The 21,109-nt window shown below is 43.4% G+C and overlaps 3 protein-coding genes and 1 non-coding gene across 5 annotated transcripts; 3 read left to right on the top strand and 1 right to left on the bottom strand.

The window, feature by feature from the left end:
• Positions 1-260: 260 nt before the first annotated feature.
• On the bottom strand, positions 261-1,979 carry LOC104414728 (GEM-like protein 5). The gene is made up of 3 exons (XM_010025891.3): positions 1,394-1,979; positions 799-1,073; positions 261-671 (listed from the first exon to the last, which is right to left on the bottom strand). The coding sequence occupies exons 1-3, from the start codon at positions 1,764-1,766 to the stop codon at positions 474-476; spliced, it is 846 nt and encodes a 281-aa protein (XP_010024193.2). The 5' UTR covers positions 1,767-1,979; the 3' UTR covers positions 261-473.
• A 4,009-nt stretch (positions 1,980-5,988) lies between these two features.
• Positions 5,989-7,748, top strand: LOC104414727 (uncharacterized proline-rich protein). The gene is made up of 4 exons (XM_039299277.1): positions 5,989-6,170; positions 6,326-6,415; positions 6,579-6,780; positions 7,365-7,748. The coding sequence occupies exons 2-4, from the start codon at positions 6,355-6,357 to the stop codon at positions 7,411-7,413; spliced, it is 312 nt and encodes a 103-aa protein (XP_039155211.1). The 5' UTR covers positions 5,989-6,170; positions 6,326-6,354; the 3' UTR covers positions 7,414-7,748.
• A 1,793-nt stretch (positions 7,749-9,541) lies between these two features.
• LOC104414726 lies at positions 9,542-11,602 on the top strand. Its single transcript, XM_010025889.3, has one exon. The coding sequence runs from the start codon at positions 9,580-9,582 to the stop codon at positions 11,542-11,544; it is 1,965 nt and encodes a 654-aa protein (XP_010024191.3). The 5' UTR covers positions 9,542-9,579; the 3' UTR covers positions 11,545-11,602.
• Positions 11,603-14,276: 2,674 nt separating this feature from the next.
• Positions 14,277-16,744, top strand: LOC104417327. 2 transcript variants are annotated; one of them, XR_005545609.1, is made up of 2 exons: positions 14,277-14,318; positions 14,415-16,744. It is a non-coding gene; the product is annotated as an uncharacterized LOC104417327 (transcript). The 2 variants fall into 2 exon arrangements; XR_005545610.1 differs by having other exon boundaries at positions 14,278-14,318; positions 14,432-16,744.
• Positions 16,745-21,109: the final 4,365 nt, after the last annotated feature.

Raw genomic sequence — 21,109 nt, 5'->3', positions numbered from 1 at the left:
GACAGAAGTAGTAAATCTGGTCCTTTGCGATCGCTGATCGCAGAGAAAGTAGGCATTATAACTTCACTTTTGCGGCACTCCTGGTTCATCGCATTGCATGAGTTACATCTGCCCTTGTCCAAATTTCTAGCCACGGTCCCTCTTGGGTTGCATGGCATTCGACTACATCACTCGCATATGCATATGCTTTTGAAAAAGTGCGTCGATTATTAGAATTATGCATTCGCAAGTAAGTTCTATACCTTAGAAAAAACTGCATAGGTCTAATCCACTGTTATTACGAACAAGATTTACAACCAACATGAATGTGCATCTATAACATAAGACTAAAGTGATGGGAAAAAAGGAGTAACAAACAATGAAGCAATATCACACCCTCAAGACTGCTGTACACAATGTCGAAATTTGCTGCTCACAAGAACTAGAAAAGACACAACAAACTGATGCCGAGCTCAAAATCAAGCCATATTCAACTAGTGTGCGACTGGGGGGACCGATCTGAACTCCGAGAGGCTATTCAGGAGGTGGTGCGACGCCTTGTCGAAATTAACAAATCCCATGAACCAGAAGTCGTGACCATCGGTCGTGACGATCTGGATGTACTTCTCGGGGGGGTTCTCCTTCATGACGACAGGATTGACTGTCCCGATGTTCGCCAAAGGAATCATAACCTGTTTGAAACACAAGCGATTAAATAGTCAGTGATGAAGATACAGTTTTATCAAAATCGGTTACAGCAAACGAATTTATCTTGAATGTTTGATGATTTTGAACTTGTAGATATCAAACCACTGTTACCTTGTAGTAGCTCCAAGCCTCCTGACCCGACGGTGCAGTGAAGGTCAGGGGACGGTCGCTGCAGAACGCCACGCGAACGGTGGACAGGTACAGCGTTCCCGCGACAGGGCCCGTTGATGTTGAGAGGTAACAAGCGAAGGTCTTCTTCAGCTTCTCATTCGGATCGGTCGTGAAGATCTGCTTGAAGAGCGACTCAAATCCTCCTTCCGATATTGCTTTCGCCGTCAGGTTCACCTTGCCCCACGCGGCTCCGGACACCGATTGCCCCGTTTTCACTGCAGATTTGTGCGCACAGCAATCGTCAATATCAATGAAGCGAAAGAACATTTTGAACTTAGTTTATCACTTCCTGACTCGATCTTAGTTTATGCACAAAATTCTCGTGCAAGAATCAACATGCGATTGTGCGAGAAGTGGCAGACACGTGTCTCTTCCGGAATTTCAATCGCACAACAGCATCTTAAACTTCAACTAGGTCATAATTCAGCTCAGTTCTAGTATCTTGGCATGATTAGATTCTAAATTCAAAACTTGCCCATCAGTTCGTAATATGTAGGAAAAGTTTTTGTGCCACGGCATGAATTTGGGTACTTACAATTGTGCCAGATGTTGCGGGCAATGGTCTCGGCCCTCTTGCTCCAGGTATTGAACATGTGGATCACGGACTCGAGCGGGCTGCTGCTCGGACGATCGATGGGCTCGTACTGGATATAGGGCTGATGGCTGATCTGCTGGTGGTCGGCGGCGTTCCACGATGCGGCCTTCTGGTTGTCCGGGTGGACGGTGGGGACGGCGGGCTTGCCCATGACGTGGGTGCCCCATTTCTTGGCCTCCTCTTCGCTCGGCGGCTCCGACTGAGAGGCGGAGGAGGACGGCGCCGGCTCGGCCGGAGCGAACGGAGAAGAGGGTAGGGGCGGTTCCGGCACGGCCGCCTTGGGAGACGATGGTTTCTCAGGAGTACCTGCCATGGCTGATGATCGCAACGAGGAGAAGCGGAAGCGATTCGGCTAAACTTCAGGATCCGGACACAAAAGATGGTATGTTTTGTCTGAACAATAGACAGGAAGCGATTTTATAGAGGATTTCAATGGGGACTCTCGTGATGCAATCTGCAGCTCTTTTTCTTCTCACGCGGTTCTGTCGATTCCTTTGCAATTAAGAAAGGGAATCGGCAACTATAGAATAATGATCAAGATGTTGAGATCAAGCTTGGCATACTACTGTTTCGATCTTCGAGAAGGTGGCAGGGGCATTTGAGTAAACGGATTGGCAAAAGACAAGAAGAAGCGTCTCGCCTGCGTGGCCCGTTGACCAGCGGTTGCTTTGTCCTTAGCAAGAGAATATGGAATAGAATGAAGCTTCCAGGTGCGCCGCGGAATCGAAGTTCGGCGACGAATCCTGTATTAAAAGCCAGCTCACATGGGTTCTCGCCACGTGGCCGGTGAGATTAATGTGGTCGGCCCACGTGTCACGAGCTACGATATAGAAATAATTATAAAGAAAGCGTCACAAGCTGAGAATATGATGGAGAATATGGTTGCACAAGTTGCTGTTAGAAAGTTGGGCCAGCTCAGGCCCGGCCCGGATCACAAGGACGCAAAGGTTTTTGAGTGTGGATAACTATATTTTAATTGGAAAGCCCGGCCCAAAGATTTGCATGTGAAGTTTTTTACAATGAGCCGGCTTGGCCCAAATATTTTTAGACTTTACTTGGGCCGGCCCAGACTCACCCTCGATTGCCTCTATTGTAAATCGAGTTAGGAGTGAATTAGGATTGAGGCACGCGCTATGCACGTGTTCATACTTGGGCGGTTGCACATCGGAAAAATGTGAAACATTGTACCTTTTCATACTTTCCCCTCGAGTAAACACTAGGGGTGGCAAATGGGTGGATCGGGTCGGGTATGGGTCGGATCGAAAATGAGTCAACTCATATTTGACCAATTTAATCCGTTTTGACTTATATTCTTTTAGTGTAAATTTAATGACCCATACCTAACTCGACCCGTATCGACCCATACCCGACCCGACCCGTATCGTTAAAACCTACTTATTGTTAAAATATTTTTATGCAATATTATTTTTTAAATAATTTTTATGTAATACAAATTTAATGGAAAATTTTTATAATTCTTTTTAAAATAATTTTAAAAATCAAAATTTTAATTTTTAAATATATATATTTAATTATTTTAAATTTTTTAAGGATAAGTGCTTCAGAAATCCTATAAGCACTAAGACGAAAATGCATTTGAGTCTTAAAACTTGCAAAAAGTGCAAATAAGTCCTAAAACTTGTCAAAATGTTTCATTTGAGTCCTAAAATTGACGCTGTTAACATTTTCCGTTAAAAATGCCGACGTGATTAAATTATTTTTATATTCTGCATGGATTTTTAATTATTATTATTTTTTAAAATTAGATTTAAAAACTAAAAAAAATAGATTTATTCATTCTATCTTATTTTCACCAAAAACTAAAAAGTAAAAAGAAAGAAATTATTTTTAAAAATTGTTTTAAAAAAAAAAAAAAAAATCAACGGCTCCTCACCCCTCCGTCACCGCCACCCATCGCCGGAGGGTCGGGCGCGATCGCCGGCCACAGGGCGGGGGTGGTGGCCCTCACTTGCGGCCGGCGAGGCCCGCTCGGGGCCGGTGACCGTCACCGGCCCCTCCGGCAATGGGCGGCAACGGCGGCGAAGAGGAGCTACGATTTTTATTTTAAACAAATTTTAAAAATAATTTTTTCTTTTTACTTTTTTAGTTTTTGGTGAAAATAACATAAAATAAATAAATCTAATTTTTAGTTTTTAAATCTATTTTTTTTAAATGAATAAAAAATAATTTAAAAATCCACACAGAAAATAAAAAATAATTTAAAATGCTACGTCAACATAATTAACGTAAAAGACTAACGGCATCGATTTTAGGACTCAAATGAAACATTTTGACAAATTTTAAGATTTATTTGCACTTTTTGCAAGTTTTAGGACTTAAATGCATTTTCGTGCCAAGTTATAGGACTTCTGAGCACTTATCATCTTTTTAAAATAAATTTTTTAATTATTTTTATTTTTAAAATATCATTTTTTATTATTTATTTATTTTTCTTCTTCTTGATTCGGCCGCCGGCCACGACGATGGCCGGCAACTGTCACAAGCGAGATCGAGCCTCGCCAATGTGGGCGGTGCTCGATCTCGCCGATTTGACGAGGCCAAGGCTTCGCCAACGCCGGCGAGCTCAAGCCTCGCAAGATCCGGCGAGTCTTGAGCCTCGCAAGATCCGGTGAGTCTCGAGCCTCGCCGGTCGTCGGCGAGGCTGAACCACGCCGATTTGGCGAGACTCAAGCTCACCGGCGTCGGGTGAGGCTTGATCTCGCCGATTTTGTGAGGCTAAGGCCTCGCCTGACGCCAGTGAGCTCGAGCCTCACTAGTCGTCGGTGAGGCCAAGTCTCGCTAGTTGGCGGCCTTCGAGGAGTGGCAAAGGCGAGCCACGGCGGCGGGCGGCGGAGGACAAGGTCGAAGGGCTGTGTTGCTTTGAGGATTTTCATGTTTTTAGGTTTTAAAATGAGTCGAAAATGGGTCAGAACGCGTGATCCATTTTCGACCCATATAAAACTGAATTTAAAATGGGTCGAATGTGGGTCATGGACCATTACAACTTCATAACCCACATTCGACCCATTTGTAAAAAATATGGGTGCAAAATGGGTCCATGACCTATTTTGCCACCTCTAATAAACACCTTAACCGGTAAAAAGAAGCCATTAAAAGCATGTTTGGAATGAGTATACTCGACATCTAGAGCGAGTCTATAACGGCTTTTCATTGTTGGATGGAAATGTGAAAACAAATCACATCCATTGAGGCTAACATCGGTTGGACGGTTGGGATCTGTTTCAATCCAATGGTGAAATATTATAATTTATATGCTCACTGAGTCTCTTGAGAACCGTAGAGTGATCCCTCCACATCCACATGCACGTTTTGGGAGAAAGAAAAAATCACACAAGTATTATCCGTCTTCTACTTAGAGATCTAAATCTTCTAGTTACTGGTTATAACCCAAATCTCTTTGCACGGGAAAGAATATAATCTTTTGGCTCTTTAGGCTATGATCTACATACTTTATGTTTTCAAAATAAGTACATTGGTGCTGCGCATTACTCCTCTTTCATTATGGCACCTGATTTTGTGTTCATTTAATCATGATCGGGATTTTTTTTTTAAATTTTTTTTATGTAATATGCCACAAGTGCACAATTATATTTATTGTTCACTAAAGAGGCGAACAAAATCAATCGCATAATGTGTGCATGGGGGCTAGTTTCTATCATATAAAAAAGAAGTAATTTAGAAAATCTAAAAAGGGAAGTGTAGGTCACTTTTAGCATAATAATATAGATGGATAGATAGTATGATACTATCTCTCTTAGTCGTTAAAAATTACATTCGATGGTTTTCAGGATAAATTCAATGCTAGAAATATTATGTTAATAAATAAAAGAATGATAATCTCTTAAGGAAGAATTTTTTTTTTGGTCGGTCTTAAGGAAGAATTGAATGACCAACAATTTTGTTGTCACCAAGCTCTTAGAGTGACTTACGTAAATATAGAGACAAAAGCAAGACTTTCCTGCAATGCGACGAGAAAGTGCAAAAAATGCTTGCATCTTGAAATACCTCTTATACATCAATCGCATCAACTATAGACTAAGTCCATTTAATGCAATTTTAAAACTTATTAAATTATTTCACCTAACCGACCAATATATATATTCAACCTTGCTCGTCCATCATTGGTTTTTATGCTTTTATATATACGTACGTGGTCCCATTCCATTTATTAGATTAGGAATTCCCGACTTTATGCGTGTGTAAATTAGCTGGCAAATTGGGTTATCCAACCCAATAATGCAAGTGATGATTAAGTTTTATTAGAAGAATAAATATATAATTTCAGGTTCTGCCCATTTTTTAATTAAATATATAAAAAAAAACACGTTGTAACCATAAAATATCATGTGGTATGGAAATCAGATTTTACCTAGTTTATTCCAAGTGTCGTTCCCGGTTCAGCTTGCACATGACATGAGAGGGGTGTTAAAAAACCTTGCAATGCTTGCCCTTGGTTTATATGCTCTTCTTTTCACCTATTAATCTAAACTTTTGGGTTTGATTATTCCTAATAAAACTAGCGAATCAATCAGGACAGATGAAGAGCCTGCCGGGGGTAGCTGGGTTGAATGTTTGGTGCACTTCAACCGAAGAGTCATCGTCGAGACGTGGGCATTGCAGTGTCTTCGTACCACTCAGAAGGAAAGGCAGGGCCAGGGTCAAGGCACGAACTTTCCTGCAGCCTTCCTACCGATAGGTACGTCGCGACAGTCTCAGTAACCTTGTTACTTACGCGGTGAATCGATTGTTTGCTTCTGTCTTTCCAGGATTTATCTCGTTTCTTACCTGCGTTTATAAAAGCAAAACCTTTTGTCACTCGATTGCTCACTCGGCTCGCTCCATCCTCGCTAGCCTCATCGTCCCCTGGAGCTCCTCGGCCCATGAGTTACCAGCCTGTTCCTCCCGATCCGTACGGCCCTCCGCCGCCGCCTCCTCCGCCGGGTACGCCGCTTGTCGTGTTTTATGTTAGAGAGTAGTGCTATGTTTGCTAGGAATTTTCTGAGCTCAAGTTTAGGAAGTACAAGTGTGGCTGTGTATGTGAGTTAGAGTAGCAGGGGCTTCACACGATTGCCTAAGATTTTGGCTTCTGATCGTTGAAATTCAGGTCCCGAAGGGCCCTATCCACCGCCGCCTGGGTATCCACCTCCGCCACCGCCACCTGGATACCCCCCTCCGCCGCCTCCTCCCGGCGGATACCAAGGATACTTTGATCCGCCGCCTCCTCCACCTCCGCTGCCCCCGGGGCCTCCACTGGAGGATGAGCGAGATGATTTCTACTGCGGTTGTACGAATCTCATTAAAGGATGGTATGCATAACTCTGTCATCTAAAGAAAAGGGATCGCTATGAATAAATTTATCCAATCAATTGTGTTTCCTTCCGAGGTTCAATGCAGCATGTCAGTATTGCGATTTCTTAGTGCTATTGGCCTGATCTAGTCAGAGTAGTCTAGACAATAATCACTCCTCTGCATCTGCTTTTCCACTTACTGACGACGGTATCTGTATTTCTGCAAATGGTAGGTACAAGGGAGAACTTACATGTAATAGCTGCTTTATTTCGCTTCCCTGTATCCAAATTATTCAGGATTAGCATATAAATGTTGAACCAAACTACTTGTCGGTTCAGTGTGAGAGCCATGGTTTTCGAAAAGGTCACCTTAAACTGAATCAAATCATGGAAAATCGTACGTGATTTGGTTCGACCTCTGTAGTCATTTGTTGGCTCGCGATCAAGATTCAACTAAGAGACTCAATACGTCTCGATGTACTTAGGAGTCTTGTTTTCTTCTTAGTGTCATCCTACTTATGGAAAATGGAATTTATTTTCCTAACCATCTCTTCCGCATTCAGGAGCGTCTGATTTCTCATATGGGTGCTTTGCATTTGCAGTTTGGCTGCACTCTGCTGCTGCTGCGTGTTGGAGCAGTGCTGTTTCTAGGCGAATTTTGCGTCTTTCCCAGTTGAGACTGCCTCCTTTAGACTAATTCCCTTCAAATCGAGACGAACTGTTAAGACTTCTTGGGCTATTGGCTAGTGTATTTTCATCTGCTGTTCAGCAGCGCTACCATCTGGAAAAAGATAATGTCCTGTGCTTGTTTCTGATAATGCATCCTTCCGTATTCATCTGAACTGTCTTCTTTTCTGCAGAAGAAAACAGAACCTGCATTTTAACCACAGATATTGCAATGTACGAGATGTTTAGTTTCATTTGGATCCTCTGTATTGTGGAATGAGACCATTATGAATCTAAGATCAGATACTCTTTAACTGTTAGATTTTTATTTGTTTGAAGAAGGGCATATTACTTTTCTCAGCATTGCCGCGTATCCTACTTCTAGATAACATCGGACGATGACTTCGGAATATATATATATATTTTGGTCGGTAACTTTGGAATATTCAATGGCAAGACATATATGACAAAAGCTTAGCCGACAACTAAATAGCACCAACGCCTATTCACAAATTTTCGCACTAACAGAGCAAGAAAAATAAAGAAGATAGTATAACGGTGAAACACTAGCCACAAATCCCTTTAATTTTGCTAATTGAATGCTATTTTCACATTTTGTCAATTGAGTTCATTCAACTAATTTTTAATTGAAAATTGCTTACATGGACAATTTGTAAAAATATTTTAATACTTTTTAATTCCATTTTTTCTTCCCTTCTTCCTAATCTAGCTAGTCTCGGGCCTCCCTGACTGGGTAGAGGTGTTGAGTTTTGACCTTGCTAGACCTTACCTCTTGCCGGTCGCCAAGGCTTGGTGATCAGCTAGAGAAGGAAGGAGGGAAGGAAAAAAGAAAATAAAAAAATAAGGATAAAAAAAAAAAAATATTAAAATATTATTAAAAATTATCCACATAAATAATTTTCAGTCAAAATTTGCAGAATAAATTTAATTAGGAAAAATGAAAATGTTTAGGGCTTAATTGACAAAATTAAATGAATTAATGATTGAATTGGTAAAAGTATAATGTATTTAGGATTTTTTGGATACTTTTCTTCAATTTGAGGAAATGGATAGGCTTCTTGAATTGGTTTCAATTTTTTTTTTTTGGTGAAGAAATTGGTTTCAATTTTTTGACTCTATGTTTCTTATATATATTTTTTCTTTTAACATCTATATTTCCTTATTGCAAGCTCAAATTTAGAGACAAAATTAGAAGATGACCCACATAATCAATTTTCTTGAATATGAAGAAAGAAAAGATAAATTAGACATTGGAATGTGAATAATTACAAGTAAAAAATTTTTTGTCACTTAATAAAAGGAAATCGTTAATATCATTATAAAGATCTATTAAATTAAAAAATGAAAAAAAAACATTTGAAACATTGCTTTGTAACTAATAATAAAATCATTGTGCAATGAATTCCTTTCACTCAAATCAAATTGCTCTAGGAGGGCTCTTTGGTGACAAAAATCAACACTGGTGATATCGATTATACATAAAATAAAGAAGTAGAAATTAACGAGCCTTTCTCCATAATTATGACTTATTTGATTACAAAATCCTACATCGATTGAAAGTTCAAAGTATCCAGGATAATTACATTCTTGTTATTTCAATATTATCACTTTAATTTCTTTGAATAAGACAAGAAAATCATTTTCTTTTTATTTTTTATATGAAAAATGCATTTTCGTATAATAAAAATAAGAACCTGATAAGTGAATCTCCTATTTTGAAGATGGAAAATGTGTGGCTAAGATTGGACGGTTATGCAATTTTTTTTTTTTTAAAAATAGTGGATATTATTTTCTAGTCAATGAAAAATGTTATGTGGATATTGCTCATAAATAGAAAAAAACTTAACAACTCTAAACATGGAATACTTAATTAATTAAAACAAGTCATGACACATCGTAAAAGGCGTCGGTTATGACCATTCTCTCAAAGGAAAAATCAAAAGTCTATCTTTGAATTCAATCCAAAAAATATTCCGAATCTCTCCCTCTTAAAGTCGGTCCAAGTCCTTGGTCTCCAAGGAACCACTCCCTATAAATCCTTTTAAAGTCGGTCCAAGTCCTTCGTCTCCAAGGAACCACTCTATAAATATAACTCTCCAAAACCAAAAATTTTCAATCCAATCACCATCAATGGCTCCTTCTCCTCCCCCTTGTTTCACATCATCTCTCCACACCCTCCTCGGCCCGCCCGAATGCCACGACCCGCCGCCTCCCCAAGCCCGGCCCGCTCCCGCCCCCGCCGACCCCTTCATTGACCTGATGGTTGCCAACTTCAACGGAGACGGCGACTTGCCTCGGAAGGGCTACACAGAAAACAACTCGGCCACGTTCCTGTCGACGGGCAACCCGTGCCTAGACTTCTTCTTCCACGTGGTCCCTGACACCCCGCCCGAGTCCCTGACCGAGAGGCTCGAGTCAGCCTGGGACCATGACCCGCTCACCGCCCTCAAGCTCGTGTGCAACCTCCGGGGCGTGCGCGGGACCGGGAAGTCGGACAAAGAAGGGTTCCACGCTGCGGCAAGGTGGCTATTCAAGAACCACCCCTGGACCCTGGCCTGCAACGTTGGGGCCTTCGCAGAGTTCGGGTACTTCAAGGACTTGCCCGAGATCCTCTACCGCCTCCTCGAGGGCCCTGACATCAGGGCGAAGCAGAAGAGCGAGTGGCAAGAGCGGAAAGGCACCAAAAGTAGGCGGCAATTGGAATCAGTTCCGGGGTTCAGCTGCCGCGATAAATCAAGAAGAAAGAAGGGGAGAAATAGCTCGAGAACGGCCACAGCTTCAGTGCCCAAGGAAGTGAGGGTCGCATACGCGGCGGCACGTGACCGGGAGCAGAAGCAGAAGGCGAGTGAGCTGAGGAACAAGAAGAGGATCGCCATGGCCAGGAAGCTCATGGAGCGGTATAAGCGCGATGGGGACTTCCGGTTCCTCCACGATAAGGTGTCTTGGCACTTCGCTCATTGCCTGATGGCCGACCTGGAGTTCCTGAAATCTGGGGAGATCAATAAGATTAGCCTCGCCGCCAAGTGGTGCCCATCGCTCGACTCGTCCTTTGACCTCGTGACTCTGCTCTGTGAGAGCATTGCGAAGCGGGTCTTCCCACGGGAGCGGTTTCCCGAGTACCAGGGCCTAGAGGAGGCGCACTACGCATACAGGGTGCGGGATCGGCTCAGGAAGGACGCCCTTGTGCCACTCCGGCGGGTCCTGGAGCTGCCGGAAGTGTACATGAGCGCGGGGCGGTGGGGCGACGTCCCGTACAACCGGGTCGCCTCTGTGGCCATGAAACTCCACAAGGACAAGTTCCTGAAGCACGACCGCGAGCGGTTCCAAACCTACCTCGCCGACGTGAAGTCCGGGAAGGCCACAATCGCTGCCGGTGCTCTGCTTCCTCACGAAATTGTAGCCTCGCTCTCCGACCCTGACACGGGCGAGGTCGCAGAGCTTCAGTGGAAGCGCATGGTGGAGGATCTATCCAAGGTGGGGAAGTTGGAGAACTGCATCGCTGTGTGCGACGTCTCGGGGAGCATGAGCGGTACACCGATGGAGGTGTCGGTGGCGCTGGGGCTGTTGGTGTCGGAGCTTAGCCAGGAGCCATGGAAGGGCAAGGTGATCACATTCAGCGAGTTTCCTCAGCTTCACGCGATACAAGGAGAGGACTTGCGCTCCAAGACCGAATTCATCGAAACGATGGAGTGGGGTGCCAACACCGACTTCCAGGCTGTATTCGACAGGATTCTAGAGGTGGCCACCGCGGGGAAGCTGAGGGCTGAGGAGATGGTCCGGAAGGTGTTCGTGTTCAGCGACATGGAGTTCGACCAGGCTTCCTGGAACCCGTGGGAGACGGACTACGAGGCGATCACGAGGAAGTTTGGGGAGCGTGGGTATGGGGCGGCGGTGCCGCAGATCGTGTTCTGGAACCTGAGGGACTCGAGGTCGACGCCGGTGGCGGTGAAGCAGGCGGGGGTGGCGCTGGTGAGCGGGTTCTCGAAGAACCTGATGAAGATGTTCCTGGAAGACGAGGGGAACATAAGCCCCCTGGCCATCATGGAGGCCGCCATCTCGGGCGAGGAGTACCAGGACCTCGTCGTGGTCGATTGATTGAATCAGTTCTTTCCTTTGTATATTTAGGACTCTTAGGAAAGAACGAAACGAATGCCAAAAAAAGGGTATTGTTTTTTTGGTAATCTTGCCAGCGAATACTTAGCTGCTTCCATGTTGTTAAATTATTTTCTTTATTGGCTAGATGATGAGATCACGAGTAATAGAATCCAAGAGGCAATCATAAATCGGAAGTGAAAACTGCTCCATCTTGAATCAATGGCTATAAGGAAGAGTCATACTCTACGTTATTTATTCTCATTTTAAAAAAAATATTTATTTCACATTATCATGAATAGCTAGGGCTGAGAAAGAAAGAGAGAGGATTCGGTTATGTAATCTTTTTAGGATCTCTAAAATTAAGCGAAAGCATCAACGTAAGAACTGCCAAATCGAGAAGCTTATGAAAAAGAAGGATTCGTCTAGTCAAACGGGGACCAGCGTGGCCTGCATCTGAGACCATGTGCATGGTGCTGCAAGCAACGAGTACTTTCAATAAACTATTCATTTTATCTTCAAGTAATTTCTGTTCCTTAATTTACTTTAATCGATCCATCAACATCGATGCAATTTCAAAAATCCTTAACTTGGTGCTGAAATGAACCTTGTTGAAAGTAAAATGAGAGAGAGAGAGAGAGAGAAGGAGGGAGGAGGTTCGGCTATCCAAGGGAGGAAAATGATGAGAGAGAGAGAAGAGATTTTCCAAAATTTTAAATATTACACAACAAATAAAATCCCTTAAAATCATCTCCTCCTTTCCTTTATTTTTTTTTTGTCCTTTAATCCATAAATGTAAGGGCATTTTGGACATTTCACACACTTATTGTCCAAACTTCCCAATTTTGCCCTTGGATCCGTTTGCTTGAATTGGGCTTGGCCCACTTGGGTGTCCTTGGCCGATCCACATGGGCGTGAGGCCCCACAGCCTTTGCTTGGCTTGGCTTCTTTTTTTATGTCCAATTTTCGTTTGATAATTCCATTTTCGAAAATTTTAGGCTTGTTGATAATTTGACGGACAATAAGGCGATGTCCAATAAATTAGTCTTGAAACCCTCGAAAGTTCAATATTTGAAATCTAATTAAATTTTATGGTTAAAATTGATAAAATGTAACTTTAGCACAACCCAAACTATCAAGTGGTTTTTAAGGGTTTTCGCGTGGTTGACTTGTGATTAATAATTTTCGATCAATGTTTGTGCCTCTTCGAATCGTGAATGACCTTTGATTATTATGTAATTGTGACTCTGAGTACAAAATCAATAGAAAATCGGTTTACCGTTGTTCAACATGAATATCGTAATCATGCGGAACCGCCCGCAAACCAACTACGTATTTCTATTGAATCGATTTATATCCATTTGTTAATTGACTTATAACAAAGTAATATTGACCCTTGTCAATCCTTATGATCGAGCATTCCCATTCAAATTTAGGGGCTACATGGGAACATTTTTGTTCCCTGAGTTTTCTGTTCTTTTACTTCCCGGAGTAGAAAAAGAACAGAAATCTGTTTAGTAACGTCAATTAATTTTTTCTATTCCTCGGAATAGAAAAATGGCCAGAGAATAAATTTGGAATAGAAATAAAAAAAAAAAAAAGTAATTTCTTGTTCTCATGAATAATTTCTAGAAATAAGCTGTGATCGGTGGCAATCGGTGGTGAGTGGCGACGACGAGCAGTGAGCAAGAAAAAAAAACGAAAAAATATACAAAAAATTTATAAATCGCACTAAACGCATTTCTATTCTTTTTTCTATTATAAGAATAGAAAATTTGTACAGTTACCAAACGCATTATTTTACTCAGAAATTGTTCTAGAGAGTAGAAATAAAAAAAAAATTCTAAAAAGATATTGTTTCGTGGAATAGAAATGTTACCATTTGCACCCTTACTTGTTGATATTTGAAATTCAGGTTCCAAAGCTCCCCATCCACCACCGCCTAGGTATCTACCTCCTCCTCCGCCACCGCCACTTGGATAACAGCCTCTGCCTCCTCCCATTGGTGGATACCAAGGGTACTTCTATCCTCCACCTCCTCCGCTTCTGCCGCCGCCGCCGCCTCCACAAGAGGAGGACCGTGATGATTTCGACTACGGTGGTACTAATCTGATTAAAGAATGGTATGCATATTTATGTTTCCTCCCGAGTATCAATGTGGCATATGGGTGTTGAGGTTTCTTAGTCTTATTGGCTTGAGCTAGTCAGTATAGTCTAGACAATAATCACTCATTTGCATCTGTTTTTCCATTTACACACGACAGAATTTGTGTTTGAGCAGAAAGGGCGTGTGCAAGAGAGAACATCCATACAAAGGAGTAGCTATTTGATTTTGCTTCCCTGTGTACATGATATTCAGGAGTAGTTGATAAAGTAACTCGTACTAGTCAGTTCGTCTAGAGAACCGAATTTTGAAATGGCCACTTTTCACTGAATCAAATCATGAAAAACTGTAGTTGATTTGGTTCAACCTTTTTAGTTATTTGTCAGCCCACGGCCAAGATTCAACCGAGAGACTCCGTGTGTGTCAATGTAATAGGAATCCGTTTGCTTCTTGGGGTCAATCTGGTTATGGATGATGATGCAATTTATTTTCCTAACCATCTCTATGCAGCATTTGCAGCTTGGTTGCGCTCTGTCGCCGCTGTGTATTGGAGGAGTGCTGCTTTTAATCAAAATTGCAGCAGTCTTTCGCCGTTGAGACCGCATCTTTCAGACTAATTTCCATAAAGTCATCTTTGTGCTCTAGAATTCATTCTTTTCATGTCAAAGAAAAGGTATTATCTCATAATCATTCTTTTCTTGTTCAAGAAACAGAATGCATTCTACTTTCTATTGATCCAAAATACTAAATTCGAAGTCTATTTCTCAAGCTTCTTCCGTTGAGCAGGTAATGCTTTGAGAAGGGTCCAATATTTTCTCCTCGGACAGCACCCAATATTTTCTCAAACCGAGCAACTCTCCCCATTAAAGTCGGTCCAAGTCCTTGGTCTACAAAAATTGCTCCCTATAAATATAACTTTCCTAAACCAAAACACTTAAATCCAATCTCCATCAATGGCTCCTCCTCCTCCTCCTCTTCCTCCTTATTCCCCATCATCTCTCCACCCCCTCCTCGGCCCGCCAGAATGCCACAACCCGCCGCCTCCTCAGGCCCCTCCTGCTCCGGCCTCCTCCTTCATCGACCTGATGGTTGCCAACTTCGACGACGACTTGCCTCAGAAGAGCTACACAGAGAACAACTCGGCCACGTTCCTGTCCACAGGCAATCCGTGCCTCGACTTCTTCTTCCACGTGGTCCCCGACACCCCACCCGAGTCCCTGACCCAGAGGCTCGAGTCAGCCTGGACCCACGACCCGCTTACCGCCCTCAAGCTCGTGTGCAACCTCCGGGGCGTGCGTGGGACTGGGAAGTCGGACAAGGAAGGGTTCCACGCTGCGGCGAGGTGGCTATTCAAGAACCACCCCCGGACCCTGGCCTCCAACGTTGGGGCCTTCGCGGAGTTCGGGTACTTCAAGGACTTGCTTGAGATCCTCTACCGCCTCCTCGAGGGCCCTGACATCAGGCCCAGGCAGAAGAGCGAGTGGCAACGGCGGAAAGGCTCCAGAAGGAGGCGGAAATTTTTGGAATGGTTCAGCTGCCCCGATGAATCAAGAACGGAGGGGAGAAATAGCTCGAGGACAGCCGGAGCTTCGGTGCCCAAGGAAGTGAGGATTGCAAACAAGGCGGCGCGTGACCAGGAGCAGAAGCAGAAGGCAAGCGAGCTGAGGAACATGAAGAGGATCGCTATGGCCAGGAAGCTCCTGGAGCGGTACAAGCGCGATGGGGACTTCCGGTTCCTCCATGGCGCGGTGTCTACGCACTTCGCCCATTGCCTGACGGCCGACCTGGAGTTCCTGAAATCTGGGGAGATCAATAAGATTAGCCTCGCCGCCAAGTGGTGCCCGTCGGTCGACTCGTCCTTTGACCTCGTGACGCTGCTCTGTGAGAGCATCGCGAAGCGGGTCTTCCCACGGGACCGGTTTCCCGAGTTTGAGGGCCTTGAGGAGGCGCACTATGCGTACAGGGTGCGGGACCGGCTCAGGAAGGACACCCTTGTGCCACTCCGGAGGGTCCTGAAGTTGCCGGAGGTATACATGAGCGCAAGGCGTTGGGGCGACATCCCCTACAACCGGGTCGCCTCCGTGGCCATGAAACTTTACAAGGGCACGTTCCGTAAGCACGACCGAAAGCGGTACCAGAGCTACCTGGCAGACGTGAAGTCTGGAAAGGCCACGATCGCTGCCGGCGCACTGCTCCCCCACCAGATTGTAGCCTCACTTCGTGACTCCGACGGGTGTGAGGTCGCAGAGCTCCAGTGGAAGCGCATGGTGGAGGATCTATCCAAGGCGGGGAAGTTGGAGAACTGCATCGCTGTGTGCGACGTCTCGGGGAGCATGAGCGGTACACCGATGGAGGTGTCGGTGGCGCTCGGGCTGTTGGTGTCGGAGCTTAGCCGGGAGCCATGGAAGGGCAAGGTGATCACATTCAGCGAGTTTCCTCAGCTTCACGCGATACAAGGAGAGGGCTTGCGCTCCAAGACCGAATTCATCGAAACGATGGAGTGGGGTGCCAACACCGACTTCCAGGCTGTATTCGACAGGATTCTAGAGGTGGCCACCGAGGGGAAGCTGAGGGCTGAGGAGATGGTCCGGAAGGTGCTCGTGTTCAGCGACATGGAGTTCGACCAGGCTTCCGACCAGGCTTCCGCGAACCCTTGGGAGACGGACTACGAGGCGATCACGAGGAAGTTCGGGGAGCGTGGGTACGGGGCGGTGGTGCCGCAGATCGTGTTCTGGAACCTGAGGGACTCGAGGTCGACGCCGGTGGTGGCGAAGCAGGGGGGGGTGGCGCTGGTGAGCGGGTTCTCGAAGAACCTGATGAAGATGTTCCTGGGCAGCGTGGGGGACATAAGCCCCGTGGCCGTCATGGAGGCTGCCATCTCGGGCGACGAGTACAGGGACCTTGTCGTCGTCGATTGATCGATTGATTCAGTTCTTTCCCTTGTTTAGGAATCTTAGCAAAAACGAAAAAACAAAAAGAAAAAAAAAAAAAAAGAAAAGGTTCTGTTTTCTGTTAATCTTGTCAGCGAATACTTAGCTGCTTCCATGTTGTCAACTTATATTCTTTCTTGGCTAGATGATGAGATCACGAGCAGTGGAATCCAAAAAATCCCTTCAGAAAAGCTGAACCGAACCCATCGAGCTAAGCTCCTCCACTAATTTATGCTCCGAAAGGTGATTCGATTTCCCATTATATCCTGATCATGAGCTTTCTAAATCCCTGAAGATCAGGGCAGAGGGAAGTGGAAACTGCTCTCATCTTGAATCAAATTCGGCCTTAAGGAAGAGTCATACGTTAGGCTATTTATTGTCATTTTTAAAGAAATATTCATTTCACATTATCATTAAAAGTGGGGCTGAGAAAGAAGGAGAGAAACAGAGATTCAGTTATGTAATCTTTTTAGTATCTCTGAAATTTAGCCGAAAGCATCGGCATAAGAACCGGTAAAACGAGACACTTACAAAAAAGAAGGATTCGTCTAGTCACACAGGGACCAGCGTGGCTTGCAAGCAAAGAGTAGTTGCAATGGACTATTTATTTTATGTCAAGTAATTTCTGTTCCTTAATTTACTTTAATCGATCCACCGACATCTGCAATTTCCAAAAATCCTTATTTTGGTGCTGAGATGAACCTTGTTTCCCCACGACATATATATACTAGGTATTTTTTTTTTATCAAAAATAAATATTTCATTCATATCTCAAGATTTCAAGATAAACATGAGAGATTTAAAAAAAAAAAATACAATTTATTGTGATAAGAACACTTTTATTCTTCAATAACAAATCATCTCAGTATCAAACCAAAACAAACGGCGAAGTATAACCAAATCTCATAACATCATAAGTGATAAAACAAATTACAATAGATTACCAAATCTCATAGTATCATAAGTGATGAACAGATATCATAATTTCCTCCTTCAATAGTTATGATTTGCCTAGTGGGTGGTGCACATTTAGGTTGAGCCTCTTCAACGCGAGGACACTAAAACTAGGTTGGACAAGCTCTCAAATCTAGATTTAGATGGAGAGAGATTGAATGAGCATGGAAATGCCTCTAAGGAGCTCTCTAGATTTGGATCTAGATCGGGACAAAGATGAGAATTTCCAAAACTTGGAGAAGTCACACAACTACTTTTAGTGCAAAATGACTCATTGTATTCCTCCTCAATGCTGTCGGATTTCTTGGTTTGGAGGATCTGTGCCAAAGAGTGATATGCCTCGAAACATGAATCAAGTTTTCCCAACCTACTTTGAAGATCTCATTGCTAGAGAGCCGAGTCATCACCGACTGCCAAACGAAGCTCATCATTTCCAAAGTCCGCCCTTGCCGTCTATTTTGTTGGGAAAAGTGTCAAAAAGTCATAAACTTTTTGCTTTTGTGCCGATTTAGTCCTAAACCTTTTTTTGCTGCTGATTCAGTCCTAAACCTTTTTAAGTTGTGCTAATTTAGTCCTTTCCGGCCAATTTTGGCCGGATTTTGCTGATTGGATGCCGGCCGGTTGACGTGGCCTAATCGGCGGCGACGTGGACAATTTTTAATAATATTTTAATACTTTTGATATTTTTTATATATATTTTTATTTTTATTTTTTTATTTTTGTCTTTTCCTCTTGTCGATCGCCGAGATCCGGCGATCGCCGAGGCCACCGCCGGCGAGGGCGAGGCCGACCTCGCCGGATCTGGCGAGGTCGAGCCTCGCCGGCCCTCGCCGCCATGGGCAAGGCTCGCCCTCATCGGATCGGCGAGGCGAGCCCATGGCCGGATCGGCGAGGCAAGCCTCGCCGGCCCTCGCTAGCCATGGGCGAGGCGAGGCAAGCCTCGCCAGATTCGACGGAGAGCCTCGCCGGATCCTGGGCGAGGTCTAGCCTCGCCGGATCCGACGAGGGCGAACCTTGCCCGACCTCGCCCATGGTCGGCGAGGGCTGGTGAGGCTCGACCTCGCTTGATCCGGCGAGGTTGGCCTCGCCTCGCCGGCGGTGGCCTCGGCCGGTCGTCGGACCTCGGCGACCGGTTGGAGGTTAAAGACAAAAATAAAAAATAAAAAGAAAAAATTAAAGAAAAATTAAAAAAAATAAATTATTATTAAAAATTGTCCACGTCCGGCCGTCAAATGGGCCCAGCAAAATTCGGCCAAAAGGACTGAATTGGCACAACTTAAAAAGATTTAGGACTGAATCGGCACCAAAAAAAAGGTTTAGGAATAAATCGGCACAAAGGCAAAAGGTTTATGACTTTTTGGCACTTTTCCCTGTTTTGTTTAACATTGGTTAGTTGTGCTGTAATTTCTAGTAATTTTCTCAGTTCAAATTTAGGAAGTATAAGTGTGACTGTGTGGGTGAGAAGTGAGTTAGAGTAGCAAGGGCTTCATGTGATTGCTAAAGATTTTGACTTCTGACGGTCGAAATTTAGGTCCCAAAGAGCCCTATCTACCGCCGCCTGGGTACCTCCCTCCGCCACCGCCACCTGAATACCTGCCTCCGTCTCCTTCTGCTGGTGGATACCAAGTATACTCTTATCCTCCGTCTCTGCCGCCACCGGCACCTCCACAAAAGGTTGTGCGTGATGATTTCTGTCCTTTAACTGATGGTATGCATAATCTATCCTTTAAAAAAGAAAAAAAAGATTACTCTGAATAAATCTATTTGTTGAAAAAACTTGGAATTGGATAAAACAATTAAGTCAAATTTTGAGAAGTGACCACTTTCTTTATGAATTTATTTGCCTCACAATAATGTTAATGATTACGGGTAAATATTCTTTATGATATAATAAAGTCTCAATTGAGAATACTATATAATAATTCTAATATTTTGCATGATCTCGAAAACAATTAAAATGATTGCTGTAGTTTTGGAAAGAAGACTTGAAAAAACTTAATGATCTCATTCAATCCAAAACTGACATTCTTTTATGAGTCCTAATGAATAAAGGCAACCCTTCGGGAAGGTTGTGGAGTGAACAAAGACCATTCAAAGACAATTCAGGGAAGGGAAGTGAACAAAGGTAGAGAAGGTTGTAGAATATACTAAGACAACTTGTCGGCAAAGGTTACAAAGTAAACAAATGCAACCCTTTAAAAAAGGTTGCCAACTAAACAAAAGCAATCATTCAAGAAAAATTGCAAAGTGAATAAATGCAACCCTTTGGAAAAGGTTGCAAAGTGAAAAAGTACATTTTCAAAGGTAGTATTGAAGAGACACATAAAATTCGGAATAAAATAATAATTTTTTTTTTTTTTTTTTTTTATAAAATAAAATTCCGAATTTCATAACTCCCAAAAATATTAAATGAATAAATACAACCTTTTGACTAATAAAGATAACCGTATGAAATAAAATTAAAGATAAACACAAAGGGGTTAGCCAAATCTGCGCACCCGCAGGCGAGTATTACGGGGCCTAGCTCACATCCCCAAGCTTTTCTTTGAACAAACTAGAAAAAGCCCATGTGACCTATCTCCTCTCAACTTTCTTACGTGGGATAAGGAAAAACACCTTTGGTTTATTTTGCAAACAAACAACCAACACTATCCGATCAATTATGTTTCCTTTCGAGTATCAATGTGGCACGTGGGTGTTGCGATTCCTATCTGTTTTTCCACTTACCCAGGACAGAATTTGCGTTCGAGCAAACGCTGTGTGCAAAAGAGAACATACAATGATAGGAGTAGCTGCTTGATTCGCTTCCCTGTATGCATGTTATTCAGGAGTAACTGATAAATGTTGAAGCAACTTGTGCTTGTCAGTTCGTCTAGAGAACCAAGGTTTTCGAAAAGGCAACCTCAAACTGAATCAAATCACGAAATACCGTACTTAATTTGGTTCGACCTTTTTAGTTCTTTGTCGGCTGACAGCCAAGATTCAACTGAGAGACTCCGTGTTTCAATGTAATAGGACTCTGTTTGCTTCTTAGGGTCATTCTGATTATAAATGATGCAATTTATTTTCCTAACCATCTCTATGCATTTGCACCTTGGCTGCTGTGTATTGGAGGAGTGCTGCTTTTAGGCAAATTTGCACCTTTCCCAGTCGAGGCCACCTCTTTTAGACTAATTTCCTTAAAATCTGGACCTGTTAGACTTTTCGGGCTGTTGATCCGAAGCCATGATGAAGGCCAAGATTGGATAGATAGTGTATTTTTCATCTGCTGTTTAGCGGCACTACCATCTGGAAAAAGATAATTTCCTGGGCTTGTTTCTGATAATACATCCTTCAATATTGATCTGAACTATCTTCTTTTCTGCAGAAGAAAACAGAACCTGCATTTTAACGTCAGATACTGCAACGTACGAGATGATTAGTTTCATTCGGATCCCCTGTATTGTGGAATCAGTTCATCATGAATCTAAGATCAGATACTCCAACTATTAGATTTTTTATTTTTTGGACATGGGCATTACTTAAAAGATAACATCGGACGATGATGACTTTGAAATATTCAGTAGAAAGAAAAACAAAT

The sequence above is a fragment of the Eucalyptus grandis genome, chromosome 8, assembly GCF_016545825.1.
Source record: "Eucalyptus grandis isolate ANBG69807.140 chromosome 8, ASM1654582v1, whole genome shotgun sequence".
Taxonomy (NCBI): domain Eukaryota; kingdom Viridiplantae; phylum Streptophyta; class Magnoliopsida; order Myrtales; family Myrtaceae; genus Eucalyptus; species Eucalyptus grandis.
The sequence above is the reverse complement of the archived record's forward strand: the minus strand, read 5'-3'. Positions and strand labels throughout refer to the sequence as shown.